Source organism: Erythranthe guttata, chromosome 4 (genome assembly GCF_056151865.1).
Source record: "Erythranthe guttata isolate IM_541 chromosome 4, IM_541, whole genome shotgun sequence".
NCBI lineage: Eukaryota > Viridiplantae > Streptophyta > Magnoliopsida > Lamiales > Phrymaceae > Erythranthe > Erythranthe guttata.
Window position 1 is genome coordinate 6,650,045 of NC_142536.1, and position 23,677 is coordinate 6,673,721.

The window sequence follows — 23,677 nt, forward strand, 5'->3', positions numbered from 1 at the left end:
GCCGAAGAATCATCAAAACCCTAGATTTGAGAAGTGACGGCGGCGGATTTGTGTTTTAAATATAATAGACTATCTCATATCTTTTAATAGACTATCCCATGTATCTAATTCGACTATGTGTTTAGTTAATTGACTATTGGAAAAATAATAATATATATGGAAACTGAATAATATGTTTGTTTGAAATACTAATCAATTAGGGTAATTTTCCTTATTATATGAAAACGATTAGGGTAAATAATAATATATATGAAAAATAATAATATATATGGAAACTGAATAATATGTTTGAAATACTAATCAATTAGGGTAATTTTCCTTATATCATGTAATCGACTATCTTATTGATCTAATTCGACTATGGATCTCGTTAATCGACTATGGATTCCGTATTATTCAACCACATAGTATATTAATAATTTCAATATAGTACATTAATCTGATATGATAGTATATTACGGTTATAGTAGTGACATGAAATTGTGTTACAAACAATATAACACTGAAATGACAAGAACATTGAGAACAACACCAACGTAAAGTATTCCAACATAACCAATAAAATAGTACATTAATAATCTCATAATTTCAAAAGAGAAGCGACAAGTCCTTTTTGTCTTCTACAACCTGTTTGGTATATTTTTTTTTTATAGTGATCTATCTCATCAAATTCAAATTTAGAGGTCTCATCGACCTCCATGTTCGTGCTATCTGTGATATCTGCACCAAGTCGGCCTAGATTGGCCAAAGCGTCTGCTGTTTGATTTTTCTCCCTTACGACGTGGAGAATACTAGTAACATTGAACTCTGTCATATCAATTCACACGTTGTCTAATATCTCTTGAGCATCCGCATCCTTGTAGCCTCTCCCATTGTTGATTACATAAGCCAAGTTTTTGGAATCAGTCTCAAAAATTAATTTCTCTCTGTCTTCTTTCTTCGGAAAAAGTTTTAAGCACCACACAAAACTATTCGAAAAGGCCTCTAGCTCTCCTACATTGGTTTTGCCCGATGTGTTTCCAAACTTGTTTACGAAGCACCTCCCCGAGGTGGTTTCTGATTACGGCACTCACCCGTAAGAATTGCTTTTTTTACGATGCGGCCCTGACTTGTAGAATTTGATTTATCCTTAATCTCCACAAACTTAGCTGAATAGTCCATCGATATTTTGAGTTTTCCCATCGGTGGGGCTTCCCACTTGAGACCCAATAACAAGAATAAAAATTTAAAATTTTTAATTTCAATTTTTATTCAAAATAAAAATGAATAAACAAATCAAAACATGAGCTGATGAAATGCGGTGGGGATGAATACATAAAAAGAGAACCGTGGGGGCGGGCTCGGAAGGGTGGATCGGAGGGTTGCCGGAGGAGATCGGAGCTTCGGGGGAGATCTTGGCGGAGTAATGACGGATGTAGGGAGACGAGATTCCAAACATTCTCCGAATAGCTAACATTGTCATCGGGATGGACTGAACGCCGATTGAGGCAGAGTTGTCGCGAGAAGAGATGAGGGTTTTAGGGGTTTCGGGTTTTTATGTTTTGGGACTATGCATTTTTTTATTTAATAGACTATCCAATATCAGTTAATAGACTATCCCACTGGTATAATTTTACTATGGATCTCGTTAATCGACTATGGGCCGAAGAATCATCAAAACCCTAGATTTGAGAAGTGACGGCGGCGGATTGGTGTTTTAAAATAAATAGACTATCTCATATCTTTTAATAGACTATCCCATGTATCTAATTCGACTATGGGTTTAGTTAATTGACTATTGGAAAAATAATAATATATATGGAAACTGAATTAAAAAAAGACTACAAACTATATTTTAATGTACTACCCAGCACACTTAAATCGGCTGTTATAAACAAATAAATCAACTATCGATCGGGATCAAAAACATGAACTCGACCACAGCGGACAATTATTCCGATTATTGCATAAACCAACTACGAAGCTCATATAAAACAACTCTGGTCCGATCTGCGTGAACCATCCTCTTCTAACTCTGTCAATCCTCTTCCAAACAAACATCATCCGCCAAAAATAACGATGTATATATGACGACGTAATTTTGTTAAAAAACGTTCTACTTAATAGAACAAGTATCAACACAACTCTTAAAAATGTCTAACCACCGTAGACGACAATCCTGTACATACAGCGAAAATAAAAGCCAAAAAAGACGTATTCATACCCGCTTGACGGTGAAGAAATCTTCAAAGGCGATTAAAACGATGGAACGCTGGATAAATCTTCAAAAAAAAATGCTACACGATTTGATAGACACGATTTGATATAACGGCCAATGATCTCACGTAATTTTATTCCGTGATTTTAGGCAACGTATCAGCAAATCTCAAATCACGTAGTAAAGGAAATAAATGTCGATTAAAAATAAAACAGGGGTGTTAAAGGAAAATTATATAATATATTTTGCCAAGTTGGCAAAATTAGGTGTATCTCAAAAAGGGGAAAAAAAATTGGATCTACCTCATTAGAAAATATGAACAAGGGGGTTATCCCTAATAAATCCTTAAAAAAAATTGATAAAACTTAATTACAAATGCCGATGGGAGATAATTGGGGGATGGTGTGGGGAGAAAATAGGGGGATTTGCATATCTACCAAAAATATAATGGATTTTCCAAAATAATAAAATATGGTAATTTTCAATAATATTATTAAATAAGGGAATTTTTGATAATTCAAGTCAATTGGACTTATAACAAAAATCAATTAAAAAACATGGATTTATCAAGAAGTCAAAATTCATTGAGGGGTGTTTGTCATATAACCCCAAAAAATCAATTTGAGTTTATGTCTTACTTGGGATCAATGAACAAAAATACAGATTGGAATCTTCGATCCGTCCACATAGCACTGTACATAACTGTTATCTTTCGAGCTGCCTTTCTCCAGTGTCGCCTATTTCATTCATTCATTAATTAATTAATTATTAACACGCACACATCAATTATATATACTAAACTGTATTTGTTACAAGCTACGGAATTAAATTAAATTAAATTAATTAATTATCTGTGTGAGTTGGAGACCTGTTTTATTGTCTCCAGGAACACAACTATAATATTCAGGAATCCCCCTTTTCACTTCAACACCTTCATTCAAATTAATATTATTAAAAATAAAATGAAAAATAGAATAAATAAATAAAAGATCATTTAATTTATATGAAATAGATGAGAGAACAATTAAAAGTTCCTTACTCCAGAAAGACATATTGTATTACTTTTGTGCAGTGTGGGAGGTAAGGGAATTAAGGGGCTATTTAAATACTCCAAAATCCTCTTCATCTTCAATGTGGGTTTATTACATTCACGTACCCTCTTCTTCTAATTGTTAAAAAAACCCTCAATATTATTTTATTCGCACATTCCCCCACTATTCAACTTTTTTTTTTATACCAAATTACCCCATAGACACTCACTACTGAGGGACTTGTGTGCTAAAAAAAACATAGTGATGGATTTTTTGATCATGGTAATGTCTTAGAAGATTTTCTTTTAGCTTGTTTCTCCTCAACGTGATATTATTAAAGATAATTAAGTAATTAAAAATCTTGAAAAATAGCAATACGTACATATATATATTTTTTTTTCTGTTAACTTTTTGTTGTGTTTTTCTTCGATTACTTTAATTTGTTGTGAATTACGTAGATTTCGATAAGTTTGTAATGGATTACATCAATATTAATTTGCATTACTTTAATGTCATAGTGAATTTTACGGTAATTTTATAGTGGTTTTCGATAATTTCATAGTGGTTTTCGAAAATATACAGAGTGGTTTTCATAGTGGTTTCGAAAACATCTCAATAGCAGTTATCTCGAGAGAATCGTAGATGTATGAACATGTTTGGTTATACATAGTGGAATTAATTACATGCACATAGTGATTTCAGTAATTATAGAATGATTTTCCTTGATTACATAGTGAATTTTCGTAATGAAATTCGTTAATTATACAGTGGTTTTCGTTGATTGCAGAGTGGTTTTTGTTAATTAGATAGTGATTTTAATTAGTTTTTGTTAATTGATAAGTTTTTAGTGAATTTTAGTAATGAAATTTGTTAATTATCTAGTGATTTTCATTAATTACAGAGCGATTTTTATTAATTACAGAGTGGGATTACGTTAATATTAATGTGAATTATGCTTATTTTATAGTAATTTTACTTTAATTTTATAGTGGTTTTCGGCAAATTTAGTAGTTTTCGATGAGTATGTAGTGGATTTCATTTTTTTTTTAAATATGAACCATTTAAAAAAGTGAAATAAAAAAAAAACCAATTTTTGTTTTGAATCGATATAAAAAACCATTTAAAAAAAGGGTCTATTAGACATAACCCCCTTAAACATTCAAATAATAGGGGTAGACCCAAACTTAAACTTGCCATTTTGATAAAAATCCAAACTTTTCAAAATTACATAATTACCCTCAATCAAATCCCACAAATCCCGTTACTTTACCTTTTGAAATAATATCAAATATCTCCCTATTTTTCCGTTAAAACACTATCACCACAAACCCACTATCAAAAAAACTGCTGGAACCTCCCAAAACCAGAAATTTGCACGGCCGTGGATCGGCGATTTTTCTGCACTTCGACCAAGCCTCCGTAGGTACGTCGTCGCCACTCGCTGAATCGCTATCATCCATCGATTTGTTGATATGTTTTGGCTAAATCGACTATCACGTTTGTGTAATTGCAGATATGTTATAATCGCATACCGAATTCGAGCACTAAATCAGTGATATTGCAACAATTGATGGGCAGGACATCCACCAGAAGTGATATCGCCGTTACTGCTCCAATCTAGGGTTACTCAAATGTAGGATTACTCAAATCTAGGGTTTTGTTAATTCTTCGGCCCATAGTTGATTAACGAGATGCATAGTCGAATTGCATCTGTATTAATATACTATCCCATATCACTTAATACACTATCCAACTGATATTATTTTACTATGGATATCGTTAATCGACTATGGGCCGAAGAATCATCAAAACCCTAGATTTGAGAAGTGACGGCGGCGGATTTGTGTTTTAAATATAATAGACTATCTCATATCTTTTAATAGACTATCCCATGTATCTAATTCGACTATGTGTTTAGTTAATTGACTATTGGAAAAATAATAATATATATGGAAACTGAATAATATGTTTGTTTGAAATACTAATCAATTAGGGTAATTTTCCTTATTATATGAAAACGATTAGGGTAAATAATAATATATATGAAAAATAATAATATATATGGAAACTGAATAATATGTTTGAAATACTAATCAATTAGGGTAATTTTCCTTATATCATGTAATCGACTATCTTATTGATCTAATTCGACTATGGATCTCGTTAATCGACTATGGATTCCGTATTATTCAACCACATAGTATATTAATAATTTCAATATAGTACATTAATCTGATATGATAGTATATTACGGTTATAGTAGTGACATGAAATTGTGTTACAAACAATATAACACTGAAATGACAAGAACATTGAGAACAACACCAACGTAAAGTATTCCAACATAACCAATAAAATAGTACATTAATAATCTCATAATTTCAAAAGAGAAGCGACAAGTCCTTTTTGTCTTCTTCAACCTGTTTGGTATATTTTTTTTTATAGTGATCTATCTCATCAAATTCAAATTTAGAGGTCTCATCGACCTCCATGTTCGTGCTATCTGTGATATCTGCACCAAGTCGGCCTAGATTGGCCAAAGCGTCTGCTGTTTGATTTTTCTCCCTTACGACGTGGAGAATACTAGTAACATTGAACTCTGTCATATCAATTCACACTTTGTCTAATATCTCTTGAGCATCCGCATCCCTGTAGCCTCTCCCATTGTTGATTACATAAGCCAAGTTTTTGGAATCTGTCTCAAAAATTAATTTCTCTCTGTCTTCTTTCTTCGGAAAAAGTTTTAAGCACCACACCAAACTATTCGAAAAGGCCTCTAGCTCTCCTACATTTGCCCGATGTGTTTTTCCAAACTTGTTTACGAAAAACCTCCCCGAGGTGGTTTCTGATTACGGCACCACCGCCCTCACCCGTAAGAATTGCTTTTTTTACGATGCGGCCCTGACTTGTATAATTTGATTTATCCTTAATCTCCACAAACTTAGCTGAATAATCTATCGATATTTTGAGTTTTCCCATCGGTGGGGCTTCCCACTTGAGACCCAATAACAAGAATAAAAATTAAAAAATTTTAATTTCAATTTTTATTCAAAATAAAAATGAATAAACAAATCAAAACATGAGCTGATGAAATTCGGTGGGGATGAATACATAAAAAGAGAACCTTGGGGGCGGGCTCGGAAGGGTGGATCGGAGGGTTGCCGGAGGAGATCGGAGCTTCGGGGGAGATCTTGGCGGAGTAATGACGGATGTAGTTATCCTTAATCTCCACAAACTTAGCTGAATAATCCATCGATATTTTGAGTTTTCCCATCGGTGGGGCTTCCCACTTGAGACCCAATAACAAGAATAAAAACATAAAAATTTTAATTTCAATTTTTATTCAAAATAAAAATGAATAAACAAATCAAAACATGAGCTGATGAAATGCGGTGGGGATGAATACATAAAAAAGAGAACCTTGGGGGCGGGCTCGGAAGGGTGGATCGGAGGGTTGCCGGAGGAGATCGGAGCTTCGGGGGAGATCTTGGCGGAGTAATGACGGATGTAGGGAGACGAGATTCCAAACATTCTCCGAATAGCTAACATTGTCATCGGGATGGACTGAACGCCGATTGAGGCAGAGTTGTCGCGAGAAGAGAGGAGGGTTTTAGGGGTTTCGGGTTTTTATGTTTTGGGACTATGCATTTTTTTAATAGACTATCCAATATCAGTTAATAGACTATCCCACTGGTATAATTTTACTATGGATCTCGTTAATCGACTATGGGCCGAAGAATCATCAAAACCCTAGATTTGAGAAGTGACGGCGGCGGATTGGTGTTTTAAAATAAATAGACTATCTCATATCTTTTAATAGACTATCCCATGTATCTAATTCGACTATGGGTTTAGTTAATTGACTATTGGAAAAATAATAATATATATGGAAACTGAATTAAAAAAAGACTACGAACTATATTTTAATGTACTACCCAGCACACTTAAATCGGCTGTTATAAACAAATAAATCAACTATCGATCGGGATCAAAAACATGAACTCGACCACAGCGGACAATTATTCCGATTATTGCATAAACCAACTACGAAGCTCATATAAAACAACTCTGGTCCGATCTGCGTGAACCATCCTCTTCTAACTCTGTCAATCCTCTTCCAAACAAACATCATCCGCCAAAAATAACGATGTATATATGACGACGTAATTTTGTTAAAAAACGTTCTACTTAATAGAATCAAGTATCAACACAACTCTTAAAAATGTCTAACCACCGTAGACGACAATCCTGTACATACAGCGAAAATAAAAGCCAAAAAAGACGTATTCATACCCGCTTGACGGTGAAGAAATCTTCAAAGGCGATTAAACGATGGAACGCTGGATAAATCATCAAAAAAAATGCTACACGATTTGATAGACACGATTTGATATAACGGCCAATGATCTCACGTAATTTTATTCCGTGATTTTAGGCAACGTATCAGCAAATCTCAAATCACGTAGTAAAGGAAATAAATGCCGATTAAAAATAAAACAGGGGTGTTAAAGGAAAATTATATAATATATTTTGCCAAGTTGGCAAAATTGGGTGTATCTCAAAAAGGGGAAAAAAAATTGGATCTACCTCATTATAAAATATGAACAAGGGGGTTATCCCTAATAAATCCTTAAAAAAAATTGATAAAACTTAATTCCAAATGCCGATGGGAGATAATTGGGGGATGGTGTGGGGAGAAAATAGGGGGGTTTGCATATCTACCAAAAATATAATGGATTTTCCAAAATAATAAAATATGGTAATTTTCAATAATATTAAATAAGGGAATTTTTGATAATTCCAGTCAATTGGACTTATAACAAAAATCAATTAAAAAACATGGATTTATCAAGAAGTCAAAATTCATTGAGAGGTGTTTGTCATATAACCCCAAAAAATCAATTTGAGTTTCTGTCTTATTTGGGATCAATGAACAAAAATACAGATTGGAATCTTCGATCCGTCCACATAGCACTCTACATAACTGTTATCTTTCGAGCTGCCTTTCTCCAGTGTCGCCTATTTCATTCATTCATTAATTTATTAATTATTAACACGCATACATCAATTATATATACTAAAATGTATTTTTTTCAAGCTACGGAATTAAATTAAATTAAATTAATTAATTACCTGTGTGAGTTGGAGACCTGTTTTACCGTCTCCAGGAACACAACTATAATATTCAGGAATCCCCCTTTTCACTTCAACACCTTCTTTCAAATTAATATTATTAAAAACAAAATGAAAAATAGAATAAATAAATAAAAGATCATTTAATTTATATGAAATAGATGAGAGAACAACTAGAAGTTTCTTACTCCAGAAAGACATATTGTATTACTTTTGTGCAGTGTGGGAGGTAAGGGAATTAAGGGCCTTTTTAAATACTCCAAAATCCTCTTCATCTTCAATGTGGGTTTATTACATTCACGTACCATCTTCTTCTAATTGTTAAAAAAAACCCTCAATATTATTTTATTCGCACATTCCCCCACTATTCAACTTTTTTTTTTATACCAAATTACCCCATAGACACTCACTACTGAGGGACTTGTGTGCTAAAAAAAACATAGTGAGGGATTTTTTGATCTTATTACGTTAAATATTTAAATGGTAATGTCTTAGAAGATTTTCTTTTAGCTTGTTTCTCCTCAACGTGATATTATTAAAGATAATTAAGTAATTAAAAATCTTGAAAAATAGCAATACGTGCATATATATATTTTTTTTTTCTGTTAACTTTTTGTTGTGTTTTTAGTCGATTACTTTAATTCGTTGTGAATTACTTAGATTTCGATAAGTTTGTAATGGATTACATCAATATTAATTTGCATTACTTTAATGTCATAGTGAATTTTACGGTAATTTTATAGTGGTTTTCGCTAGTTTCATAGTTGTTTTCGAAAATATACAGAGTTGTTTTCATAGTGGTTTCGAAAATATCTCAATAGGAGTTATCTCGAGAGAATCGTAGATGTATGAACATGTTTGGTTATACATACTGGAATTAATTACATGCACATAGTGATTTCAGTAATTATAGAATGATTTTCATTGACTACAGAGTGAATTTTCGTAATGAAATTCGTTAATTATACAGTGGTTTTCGTTGATAACAGAGTGGTTTTCGTTAATTACATAGTGATTTTAATTAGTTTTTGTTAATTGATAAGTTTTTGGTGAATTTTAGTAATGAAATTTGTTAATTATCTAGTGATTTTCATTAATTACAGAGCAATTTTTATTAATTACAGAGTGGGATTACGTTAATATTAATGTGAATTATGCTTATTTTATAGTAATTTTACTTTAATTTTATAGTGGTATTCGACAAATTTAGTAGTTTTCGATGAGTATGTAGTGGATTTCATTTTTTTTAAATATGAACCATTTAAAAAACTGAAATAAAAAAAAACCAATTTTTGTTTTGAATCGATATAAAAAACCATTTAAAAAAAATTGATAAAACTAAATTACGAATGCCGATGGGAGATAATTGGGGGATGGTGTGGGGAGAAAATAGGGGGATTTGCATATCTACCAAAAATATAATGGATTTTCCAAAATAATAAAATATGGTAATTTTCAATAATATTAAATAAGGGCATTTTTTATAATTCCAGTCAATTGGACTTATAACAAAAATCAATTAAAAAACATGGATTTATCAAGAAGTCAAAATTCATTGAGGGTGTTGGACATATAACCCCAAAAAATCAATTTGAGTTTCTGTCTTATTTGGGATCAATGAACAAAAATACAGATTGGAATCTTCGATCCGTCCACATAGCACTCTACATAACTGTTATCTTTCGAGCTGCCTTTCTTCAGTGTCGCATATTTCATTCATTCATTAATTAATTAATTATTAACACGCATACATCAATTATATATACTAAACTGTATTTGTTACAAGCTACGGAATTAAATTAAATTAAATTAATTAAGGGTAAATAGCATTAAACCACCTAAACTTTTTCAGTTTTTGCGGATCACACCTGAACAATTTTTTTTTGCATAAGTTCACCTGGACTTAATAAATTGTGTCACTTTGCCATTTTTTGCCCGTTTTCAGGTCAAAATGACCGGTTCTCAACACATGTGCGTTGCACATGACAAATCTAAGGCTATTGACGTCTTTTCCATTTTTAAAATGGAATAAATGTTTTTTTTTAGGATAAATGGAATAAATGTTAAATAAAAAAAAAAAAAAAAAAAAAGGCCTTCATCTTCTTCCTAATCCCATGAACTACCCATCTCACGCACACCATCCCACTCTACTCACCCAATTCACAATTTTCAGCCGTCCGCTGCTCACCACCAGGAACCAGCTCCGCCCTTTTGCACAACCACCAAGCTCACCACCATCACCACATCTTCTTCACATCCGCCGCCCACAACCCAGCTCCGCCCTCTTGCACAACCACCATACTCACCACCACCACCACATCTTCAGATCCGCTGCCCACAACCCCAAACGAGATTTTTCGACAATGAACACAATAATTCTAAAGTTTGTATTTTGAACACATTTAATCCCAACCCATTTTAATTGAATGAAATTGGTCCTAAAATTACTTCAAAAATGCCCATTTAATTTTCCCTTTCCCCAATTCAGGTTATATGAACACTATTTTCTCTCGATTTCTTCCTCCGAATCAACTAGATCATCTTCCAACGAATGGAGGATTAGATGATCTTCTCACAATCGAGGCCGCGGCGGAAGTGTGCGGCGCTTGGCGGTGAGATCGGGTGTGAAATCCTCTGCTTTTGCAACAAACACACTACCACTCCGAAATGATAAAACCACCACCAGTTGCACAAAAATTCGTTCCCCAATTTTCACCAAGATCATCCTACTTCAATTCAAATGCAAAATAAAATTAATTTTTTTTTATTAAAATCAACAGATCTGAAGTGGGATTCAATCAAAGAATCAAATATTCAATGAAAAAAAGTGAAATACAAACGTACCAAGCTAATTAATACCGATTAAATTAGTGAAAAATGGGAAAGAATGTGTTGTGTGTGTGTATGTGTGTGTATGTGTGTGTGAGAGAATCTTTCTTCAAAACCTGTGTTCTGCAACTACAAGTGGGTTTTATCCCCTGCATATGTATGTATAATGTATGTATATATAAAATTAATTAATTAAATAAACTAAAACTGACATGTTTTTTTTTTCTTTTAATTATTCTATTTTATATTTATTCCATTTTCAAAAAAAATAAAAAATTATTTCATTTTAAAAATGGAAAAGACATCAATACCCTTGAATTTGTCATGTGCAACGCACATGGGTTGAGAACCGGTCATTTTGACCTGAAAACGGGCAAAAAATGGCAAAGTGGCAAAATTTATTAAGTACAGGTGAACTCGTGCAAAAAAAAATTGTTCGGGTGGTGATCCGCAAAAACTGAAAAAGTTTAGGTGGTTTAATGCTATTTTCCCATTAATTAATTACCTGTGTGAGTTGGAGACCTGTTTTACTGTCTCCAGGAACACAACTATAATATTCAGGAATCCCCCTTTTCACTTCAACACCTTCATTCAAATTAATATTATTAAAAACAAAATGAAAAATAGAATAAATAAATAAAAGATCATTTAATTTATATGAAATAGATGAGAGAACAATTAGAAGTTCCTTACTCCAGAAAGACATATTGTATTACTTTTGTGCGGTGTGGGAGGTAAGGGAATTAAGGGGCTATTTAAATACTCCAAAATCCTCTTCATCTTCAATGTGGGTTTATTACATTCACGTATCCTCTTCTTCTAATTGTTAAAAAAGCCCTCAATATTATTTTATTCGCACATTCCCCTACTATTCAACTTTTTTTATACCAAATTACCCATAGACACTCACTACTGAGGGACTTGTGTGCTAAAAAAAACATAGTGAGGAATTTTTTGATCTTATTACGTTAAATATTTAAATGGTAATGTCTTAGAAGATTTTCTTTTAGCTTGTTTGTCCTCAAAGTGATATTATTAAAGATAATTAAGTATTTTAAAATCTTGAAAAATAGCAATACGTACATATATATATATATTTTTTTTCTGTTAACTTTCTGTTGTGTTTTTAGTCGATTACTTTAATTCGTTGTGAATTACTTATATTTCGATAAGTTTGTAATGGATTACATCAATATTAATTTGCATTACTTTAATGTCATAGTGAATTTTACGGTAATTTTATAGTGGTTTTCGCTAGTTTCATAGTTGTTTTCGAAAATATACAGAGTTGTTTTCATAGTGGTTTCGAAAATATCTCAATAGAAGTTATCTCGAGAGAATCGTAGATGAATGAACATGTTTGGTTATACATACTGGAATTAATTACATGCACATAGTGATTTCAGTAATTATAGAATATTTTCATTTACTACAGAGTGAATTTTCGTAATGAAATTCGTTAATTATACAGTGGTTTTCGTTGATAACAGAGTGGTTTTCGTTAATTACATAGTGATTTTAATTAGTTTTTGTTAATTGATAAGTTTTTGGTGAATTTTAGTAATGAAATTTGTTAATTATCTAGTGATTTTCATTAATTACAGAGCGATTTTTATTAATTACAGAGTGGGATTACGTTAATATTAATATGAATTATGCTTATTTTATAGTAATTTTACTTTAATTTTATAGTGGTTTTCGGCAAATTTAGTAGTTTTCGATGAGTATGTAGTGGATTTCATTTTTTTTAAATATGAACCATTTAAAAAACTGAAATAAAAAAAAACCAATTTTTGTTTTGAATCGATATAAAAAACCATTTAAAAAAAATTGATAAAACTAAATTACGAATGCCGATGGGAGATAATTGGGGGATGGTGTGGGGAGAAAATAGGGGGATTTGCATATCTACCAAAAAAATAATGGATTTTCCAAAATAATAAAATATGGTAATTTTCAATAATATTAAATAAGGGCATTTTTTATAATTCCAGTCAATTGGACTTATAACAAAAATCAATTAAAAAACATGGATTTATCAAGAAGTCAAAATTCATTGAGGGGTGTTGGTCATATAACCCCAAAAAATCAATTTGAGTTTCTGTCTTATTTGGGATCAATGAACAAAAATACAGATTGGAATCTTCGATCCGTCCACATAGCACTCTACATAACTGTTATCTTTCGAGCTGCCTTTCTTCAGTGTCGCATATTTCATTCATTCATTAGCTAATTAATTATTAACACGCATACATCAATTATATATACTAAACTGTATTTGTTACAAGCTACGGAATTAAATTAAATTAAATTAATTAATTACCTGTGTGAGTTGGAGACCTGTTTTACTGTCTCCAGGAACACAACTATAATATTCAGGAATCCCCCTTTTCACTTCAACACCTTCATTCAAATTAATATTATTAAAAACAAAATGAAAAATAGAATAAAAAAATAAAAGATCATTTAATTTATATGAAATAGATGAGAGAACAATTAGAAGTTCCTTACTCCAGAAAGACATATTGTATTACTTTTGTGCAGTGTGGGAGGTAAGGGAATTAAGGGGCTATTTAAATACTCCAAAATCCTCTTCATCTTCAATGTGGGTTTATTACATTCACGTACCCTCTTCTTCTAATTATTAAAAAAACCCTCAATATTATTTTATTCGCACATTCCCCCACTATTCAACTTTTTTTTTTATACCAAATTACCCCATAGACACTCACTACTGAGGGACTTGTGTGCTAAAAAAAAACATAGTGAGGGATTTTTTGATGATATTACGTTAAATATTTAAATGGTAATGTCTTAGAAGATTTTCTTTTAGCTTGTTTCTCCTCAACGTGATATTATTAAAGATAATTAAGTAATTAAAAATCTTGAAAAATAGCAATACGTACATATGTATATATTTTTTTTTCTGTTAACTTTTTGTTGTGTTTTTAGTCGATTACTTTTATTCGTTGTGAATTACGTAGATTTCGATAAGTTTGTAATCGATTACATCAATATTAATTTGCATTACTTTAATGTCATAGTGAATTTTACGGTAATTTTATAGTGGTTTTCGCTAATTTCATAGTTGTTTTCGAAAATACACAGAGTGGTTTTCATAGTGGTTTCGAAAACATCTCAATAGGAGTTATCTCGAGAGAATCGTAGATGTATGAACATGTTTGGTCATACATAGTGGAATTAATTACATGCACATAGTGATTTCAGTAATTATAGAATGATTTTCATTGATTACAGAGTGAATTTTCGTAATGAGATTGGTTAATTATACAGTGGTTTTCGTTGATTGCAGAGTGGTTTTCGTTAATTACATAGTGATTTTAATTAGTTTTTGTTAATTGATAAGTTTTTAGTGAATTTTAGTAATGAAATTTGTTAATTATCTAGTGATTTTCATTAATTACAGAGCGATTTTTATTAATTACAGAGTGGATTAGGTTAATATTAATGTGAATTATGCTTCTTTTATAGTAATTTTACTTTATTTTTATAATGGTTTTAGGCAAATTTAGTAGTTTTCGATGAGTATGTACTGGATTTCATTTTTTTTTTTAAATATGAACCATTTAAAAAAGTGAAATAAAAAAAAAACCAATTTTTGTTTTAAATTGATATAAAAAACCATTTAAAAAAAAAATTGATAAAACTAAATTACAAATGCCGATGGGAGATAATTGGGGGATGGTGTGGGGAGAAGATAAGGGGGATTTGCATATCTACCAAAAATATAATGGATTTTCCAAAATAATAAAATATGGTAATTTTCAATAATATTAAATAAGGGCATTTTTGATAATTCCAGTCAATTGGACTTATAACAAAAATCAATTAAAAAACATGGATTTATCAAGAAGTCAAAATTCATTGAGGGGTCTTTGTCATATAACCCCAAAAAATCAATTTGAGTTTCTGTCTTATTTGGAAGGAATGAACAAAAATACAGATTGGAATCTTCGATCCGTCCACATAGCACTCTACATAACTGTTATCTTTCGAGCTGCCTTTCTCCAGTGTCGCCTATTTCATTCATTCATTAATTAATTAATTATTAACACGCATACATCAATTATATATACTAAACTGTTTTTGTTACAAGCTACGAAATTAAATTAAATTAAATTAATTAATTACCTGTGTGAGTTGGAGACCTGTTTTACTGTCTCTAGGAACACAACAACAATATTCAGGAATCCCCCTTTTCACTTCAACACCTTCATTCAAATTAATATTATTAAAAACAAAATGAAAAATAGAATAAATAAATAAAAGATCATTTAATTTATATGAAATAGATGACAGAACAATTAGAAGTTCCTTACTCGAGAAAGACATATTGTATTACTTTTGTGCAGTGTGGGAGGTAAGGAAATTAAGGAGCTATTTAAATACTCCAAAATCCTCTTCATCTTCAATGTGGGTTTATTACATTCGCGTACCCTCTTCTTCTAATTGTTAAAAAACCCTCAATATTATTTTATTCGCACATTCCCCTACTATTCAACTTTTTTTTATACCAAATTACCCATAGACACTCACTACTGAGGGACTTGTGTGCTAAAAAAAACATAGTGAGGGATTTTTTGATCTTATTACGTTAAATATTTAAATGGTAATGTCTTAGAAGATTTTCCTTTAGCTTGTTTGTCCTCAACGTGATATTATTAAAGATAATTAAGTATTGAAAAATCTTGAAAAATAGCAATACGTACATATGTATATTTTTTTTTCTGTTAACTTTCTGTTGTGTTTTTAGTCGATTACTTTAATTCGTTGTGAATTACGTAGATTTCGATAAGTTTGTAATGGATTACATCAATATTAATTTGCATTACTTTAATGTCATAGTGAATTTTACGGTAATTTTATAGTGGTTTTCGCTAGTTTCATAGTTGTTTTCGAAAATATACAGAGTTGTTTTCATAGTGGTTTCGAAAATATCTCAATAGGAGTTATCTCGAGAGAATCGTAGATGTATGAACATGTTTGGTTATACATACTGGAATTAATTACATGCACATAGTGATTTCACTAATTATAGAATGATTTTCATTGACTACAGAGTGAATTTTCGTAATGAAATTCGTTAATTATACAGTGGTTTTCGTTGATAACAAAGTGGTTTTCGTTAATTACATAGTGATTTTAATTAGTTTTTGTTAATTGATAAGTTTTTGGTGAATTTTAGTAATGAAATTTGTTAATTATCTAGTGATTTTCATTAATTACAGAGCGATTTTTATTAATTACAGAGTGGGATTACGTTAATATTAATGTGAATTATGCTTATCTTATAGTAATTTTACTTTAATTTTATAATGGTTTTCGACAAATTTAGTAGTTTTCGATGAGTATGTACTGGATTTCATTTTTTTTTTAAATATGAACCATTTAAAAAAGTGAAATAAAAAAAAACCAATTTTTGTTTTAAATTTATATAAAAAACCATTTAAAAAAAAATTGATAAAACTAAATTACAAATGCCGATGGGAGATAATTGGGGGATGGTGTGGGGAGAAGATAGGGGGATTTGCATATCTACCAAAAATATAATCGATTTTCCAAAATAATAAAATATGGTAATTTTCAATAATATTAAATAAGGGCATTTTTGATAATTCCAGTCAAATGGACTTATAACAAAAATCAATTAAAAAACATGAATTTATCAAGAAGTCAAAATTCATTGAGGGGTCTTTGTCATATAACCCCAAAAAATCAATTTGAGTTTCTGTCTTATTTGGGATCAATGAACAAAAATACAGATTGGAATCTTCGATCCGTCCACATAGCACTCTACATAACTGTTATATTTCGAGCTGCCTTTCTCTAGTGTCGCCTATTTCATTCATTCATTAATTAATTAATTATTAACACGCATACATCAATTATATATACTAAACTGTATTTGTTACAAGCTACGGAATTAAATTAAATTAAATTAATTAATTACCTGTGTGAGTTGGAGACCTGTTTTACTGTCTCCAGGAACACAACTATAATATTCAGGAATCCCCCTTTTCACTTCAACTCCTTCGTTCAAATTAATATTATTAAAAAAATGAAAAATAGAATAAATAAATAAAAGATCATTTAATTTATATGAAATAGATGAGAGAACCATTAGAAGTTCCTTACTCCAGAAAGACATATTGTATTACTTTTGTGGAGTGTGGGAGGTAAGGGAATTAAGAGGCTATTTAAATACTCCAAAATCATCTTCATCTTCACTGTGGGTTTATTACATTCACGTACCTTCTTCTTCTAATTGTTAAAAAAACCCTCAATATTATTTTATTCGCACATTCCCCCACTATTCAACTTTTTTTATACCAAATTACCCCATAGACACTCACTACTGAGGGACTTGTGTGCTAAAAAAAACATAGTGAGGAATTTTTTGATCATATTACGTTAAATATTTAAATGGTAATGTCTTAGAATATTTTCTTTTAGCTTGTTTGTCCTCAACGTGATATTATTAAAGATAATTAAGTATTTAAAAATCTTGAAAAATAGCAATACGTACATATATATTTTTTTTTTCTGTTAACTTTCTGTTGTGTTTTTAGTCGATTACTTTAATTCGTTGTGAATTACGTAGATTTCGATAAGTTTGTAATGGATTACATCAATATTAATGTGCATTACTTTAATGTCATAGTGAATTTTACGGTAATTTTATAGTGGTTTTCGATAATTTCATAGTGGTTTTCGAAAATATACAGAGTGGTGTTCATAGTGGTTTCGAAAACATCTCAATAGGAGTTATCTCGAGAGAATCGTAGATGTATGAACATGTTTGGTTATACATAGTGGAATTAATTACATGCACATAGTGATTTCAGTAATTATAGAATGATTTTCATTGATTACAGAGTGAATTTTCGTAATGAAATTTGTTAATTATACAATGGTTTTCGTTAATTGCAGAGTGGTTTTCGTTAATTACATAGTGATTTTAATTAGTTTTTGTTAATTGATAAGTTTTTAGTGAATTTTAGTAATGAAATTTGTTAATTATCTAGTGATTTTCATTAATTACAGAGCGATTTTTATTAATTACAGAGTGGGATTACGTTAATATTAATGTGAATTATGCTTATTTTATAGTATTTTTTACTTTAATTTTATAGTGGTTTTCGGCAAATTTAGTGGTTTTCGATGAGTATGTAGTGGATTTCATTTTTTTTTAAATATGAACCATTTAAAAAGTGAAATAAAAAAAAAACCAATTTTTGTTTTAAATTGATATTAAAAACCATTTAAAAAAATTTGATAAAACTTAATTACAAATGCCGATGGGAGATAATTGGGGGATGGTGTGGGGAGAAAATAAGGGATTTGCATATCTACCAAAAATATAATGGATTTTCCAAAATAATAAAATATGGTAATTTTCAATAATATTAAATAGGGGCATTTTGGATAATTCCAGTCAATTGGACTTATAACAAAATTCATATTAAAGTATGAGAGGTTATTTTAGTCTTTTACAAAAATCTGAACCATGTGTAGATCTTTTTGTAAATGAGTTTATTGTCTAGATCTCTTTATGAATAAGTACTCATTGATGGACTTATTTGTAAAGACCAATTTCTAGAAAGTGCATTAATATCAACATATATATCTCTTTTCCTCGACCAACAAATGAATCTTACACATAAATCTGAAATAAACATGAGGAATTCCATATTAAGATACTCCAGTTTTTAAATTAACCAAAAATTTGATATACGCGCCATACTTGAAGCAATTGTAAATATGAGAGCCAGAAGCAAGATAGACCCAATAACATAAAGCCTCTCCATTGGCCTGCATCAACAAACGACAACAAAAATCTGAAATTAAAACTAATCAATCTACCCATTTGCAAAGTGGATTTGATACTTGGAAAATCAAAACACAATCTTCGAAGATGGGAAATTTGAGGTTTTATGTAGAAGAGGAATCATGGATAATTTGTTGTAAGGAGATATGAGAGAAATAGAGAGAAATAATGAGGTGTCGTCTAGCTCATCTTCCAGCTCAATTTTGACTGTCACATGGACATCACATCACGTGTGGCATACATCACAATTCCGTCTAAGTTAACTCTGAAAGTTGACGGTTGAACCAAAAATGTGAAAAATGATAAGTTTGAGGACTAAATTCGTAACGGCGAAAATTTAAGGACTAAAATCATTTTAGATGACAAATATAAGAACGGAAAGTGTAATCATCCCACAATTTTCATTATGTCAAATGTTCTGGTAATATCTTGGCCCGGCCAAGATATTTAAAAGTGTTTTAAAAGTGTTTTAAGCTCAGTTAATTAACAAGGAGGAATTGAAAATTCAATATATGGGCTCGTTTTCTTTTATTTTATCAATTTAATTATTTTGGAGGTCGGCTGGGTGGTTAAAAAAATTCAAATCACAGTGCGATCTCTGAATTGGGTAAGACAGCTCGGGGTCAACTTTAGAATTATTTTTGACCTTTTTCTTAATATGGTCATATGGGAAACAATTGTCTAATCACTAATTCTAGGCAACAATTTTGTGTTTATTTTTAATTAAAAAATCCTATTCTTGAAAATTATGTAACGAATAATGTAACAAATAAAATTATGATTTTTATGGTAATTGGGTTAATGAAATTAAACACAAAAAGGGTCTTGTAGATGCTATATTAGTGATATATATATATATATATATATATATATATATATATATATATATATATATATATATATATATATATATATATATATATATATATATACGGGCACATTACAAATAAGCACATCATGGAACACTAATTTATAAAGAGGTTCAAACAAAAAAATCTTCTACAAAAAAGTCCACACATTGTTCAAAGGTGTGTAAAAGACTAAAATAGCCCCTCACATTTTAATATGCTTCGATTCACCATTTAATTTAATTTAACCTCAATTTGACCCAAAATTTCACAAATTATTCAATTTTGACCCAAAACTTAATTTTGAGTACAATTTCGCCCGTCGCTGCTCCCCGGCTTTTTTTTTCGCCGGTAAACGCAGGTCTCCGACTTTGACTTTTTTGATTTTTTATTATTTTTTATTTTTTTACTATACACGTTTATATATGGCAAAATATAATCCCGTGAATTTCGGTGAGTGTAGCGTAGGACAAACCCAAAAAGTGTAAGGACTAAGGAGTATATACACCTTGCACAACTCGAAGACATAACTTTTATGAACAACTAATAAAGATAGCCATTTTTGTTTTTTTTAAATTTCAACCATCAAATGCAAGCTAAAATTTGGATGAGGGAGTGTACATGATTTAATTTACATAATTTTTTCGAATTATCATCTCATCTAAAAGTTTAATTTTACTAAGATTAATTATTTAATATTTATATTTCCAATATGCCCCTTCACATACGTGCAGGTTAGTAGGTTACATTTTAAAAGCATTGCACGCGAATGTTTTGAATGATTCAAAATATTTGGATGGAGGGAGCGTACATGGTTAACATAGATGTGTCAAATGATCACCTCATCTATATGTATAAGTTTAATTTTAGTAAGGTTAATCATTTGATATTTAAAATTTATATTTTTAATACGAACCTTCACGTACGTGCAGGTGCCTAGGTTACATTTTAAAAGCTTTGCCATGAATTTTTTGAAATTGGTGGTAGTGGGATTCGAACAAATCTTTCATTTCATCTGACTTATACCGTGTTAATGACCCCCTTTTAGGTTAAGTTGGTAAGGAGATGAATCATTTAATATTTATATCTCGAACAAGTCCCTAATTTGCATGCAGAGAGACATGTTACATTTTAGAAGTCTTACACGTGGAATTTTAAAGTGAGTGATGGTTTGATTCGAACACAACTTTTATTTGGTATGACTTTAATAATATCATATTGAATGATCATCTCATATAAAAGTTTAAAGCTGTTAATGATGTGAATTGTTTCTTACTTATGTCTTGAACATTATGAAAAATTATACTTTATTATATATATCTTCAATAAGTAGAAAACAAACATCACATTAATTAATTATTATATACATCTTCGATAAGTAGCTGCCAAATGTGCAAGTGATGATGACGTGTCAACTACTGATTGGTTCTTTCTCTCCATTGAGTTTTGCTGAATAGGAGCACATCTAGGGTTCACCCATGGAAGAATCAAACACCACCAAAAACTCCAAGTATGAGTTGTAAAACCTTATAAATTCCAATTTAATTTCATGGGTGGGTGACACATCAGAAAGATTCCATGTGGGCCCCATTTTTATTTGCACATATTTCCTCTATTACAACCTTAACAATCTAATAATTCATAATGGGTTCTTAGTGAATTTCAAGAAATACCCAAATTAGGTTAAATTGGAGCATTAGGGTTTGGAATAATTTGTAAAATTTACAACTTATTGTTTGAGTCTTGAACAACTGTAAAGAGGAAACTGATAGGAAATTCACCCTCCCACCGAACACTCAATTTGAACGCGTGCAACTTTTTTACACGAAACATTGTCTATATAAACGAACACTTGCACAAGAATTATTTACTCGTATCGAAAAAGAATCAAGAACCTCAACTTCTTCTCGATCTTTTTTTACAAGAAATCTTGAGAAATGAATCAGTTGGCTTTTGTGTTTGGCCTTCTAGGTACGTATATATCTTTCATCGTCGATCTATACATAGTCTTGATAGTATATATTTTTGCATGTAAAGTATATATCATGCATAACCCTGCGTATAGTTATTTCCTTATAAATCGATCTTGATCAAATTAATCTTGGTCACAATATATCATGTCAAGGATTATCATTTAATTATGAAGTTGAGTATATTATATGTGTTACAATACTAGCTAACATATATACTTTTCTTTTGTTTAACAAATTTTGTCAGGCAACGTCGTCTCGTTCATGGTTTTCCTTGCCCCAATGTAAGCTTTCAATTTAGTTTCGACATAATTCTAATAACATTTATAACGATTTATTTACATGATGATATATATATTATCTTTGAATCGCAGCCCAACATTTTACACAATATTCAAGAAAAAATCAACGCAAGGGTTTCAATCGGTGCCTTACGTGGTCGGGTTATTCAGCGCGATGCTGTGGATATACTATGCGTTTCTCAAGCCCGAGACGACCCTTCTCATCACCATCAACACAGTTGGTTGTTTTGTTCAGTCTACATATATTTGCTTCTACCTCTTTTTCGCCTCGAAAAATGCTAGGGTATATTATTTATTTATTAAATCGAAGTTAATTACATCCTTCTAATAATTATATTAATAATATGTTATAAAATGGTTCTCTCATTTATAATAATCAACTCTATCTTAATTATTATAGATCCAAACTGTGAAGCTGATTCTATTGCTAAACGTGGTTGGCTTCGGTTTGATAATTGTATTAACTCATTTCTGGGCAAACGACTCAAATCGAGACGATATTGTGGGATGGATTTGCCTTGTCTTTTCATTGTGTGTGTTCGTCGCACCTTTAGGCGTTGTGGTAAGCTTATATACATAAATTTCTTGTGATTCTAATACAAATTTATGACCTATTTTTGAGAAATTATAGACATAGTCACCATTTTTTCAAGATTTTTTCATAATAAATGTTTAGTTTTATTTCGTGCAAATATTATATATTTGTGTCAGATCCAGTTTTTGGTTACTGTTCCGTTAAGTGTATAATTTTGTTAATGCAGAGACAAGTGATACGTACAAAAAGTGTGGAGTACATGCCATTTCTTCTCTCGTTTTTCCTAACCCTAAGTGCTGTCATGTGGTTCTTCTACGGCTTACTCCGTAAAGATTACAACATCGCTGTAAGAAAGTAACACATTCTATAATTTTGCATGTAGTACTTAAATTAATTGTATATAATTAACTTCTTATTCTTGTTTTGCATGAACAGATTCCTAATGTTCTCGGATTCTTGTTCGGTGTGGTACAAATGGTGCTTTACGTGATGTACAAAAACACGAATCCGAAGAAAGTGGTGAAAGAAAAGAAAGAGATTTCAGAAATAGAAACAAAAATAATTGTGATAGATCATGAAAATAAATTACCAGAGTTAAAAGAGCAGATAATTGATGTGATGAAGCTTGGTGGTGCAGCTGTTCTGGGAATTATTCCTCTGGTTCCAGTCCACGTGGACAACCAAATTCTTGGAGTTGGAACTCAGTGTATTAATAATGATTAATTATGCACATATATACATAATTATATATTATGTACTATTAAGCTATATATTATTAATTAAGCCAAGAAAACTTCCCAATAATTGGGAACTAATTAAGCTTTTATGTTCAGTTAATTTTGTTGTAATGCAATTTGTTTTTAATATAGTTACGATGTTGTTATAATTAAGTATTGTACTGAAATTTAAGGTTAGTTTGGTTGAGTTTATGTTGTCTGATGATCATGATTAACTAAGGTCAAGTGTATTTTTGCTTAGTTAAA

At 30.7% G+C, this 23,677-nt stretch overlaps 1 protein-coding gene across 1 annotated transcript; it reads left to right on the forward strand.

The window, feature by feature from the left end:
• The first annotated feature begins 21,732 nt into the window (after positions 1-21,732).
• On the forward strand, positions 21,733-23,677 carry LOC105951664 (bidirectional sugar transporter SWEET14). The gene is made up of 6 exons (XM_012975115.2): positions 21,733-21,858; positions 22,105-22,141; positions 22,232-22,442; positions 22,560-22,721; positions 22,921-23,040; positions 23,130-23,677. Exons 1-6 carry the CDS (start codon positions 21,825-21,827, stop codon positions 23,415-23,417), a joined length of 852 nt encoding a protein of 283 aa, XP_012830569.2. The 5' UTR covers positions 21,733-21,824; the 3' UTR covers positions 23,418-23,677.

Excerpts from the sequence above, each read along its gene's own strand:
- LOC105951664 (XM_012975115.2), top strand. The coding sequence starts at position 21,825 with ATGAATCAGTTGGCTTTTGTGTTTGGCCTTCTAG. Across the intron at positions 22,722-22,920 it reads TCGCACCTTTAGGCGTTGTG|AGACAAGTGATACGTACAAA; the intron begins GTAAGCTTATAT and ends TTGTTAATGCAG. Across the intron at positions 23,041-23,129 it reads GTAAAGATTACAACATCGCT|ATTCCTAATGTTCTCGGATT; the intron begins GTAAGAAAGTAA and ends TTGCATGAACAG.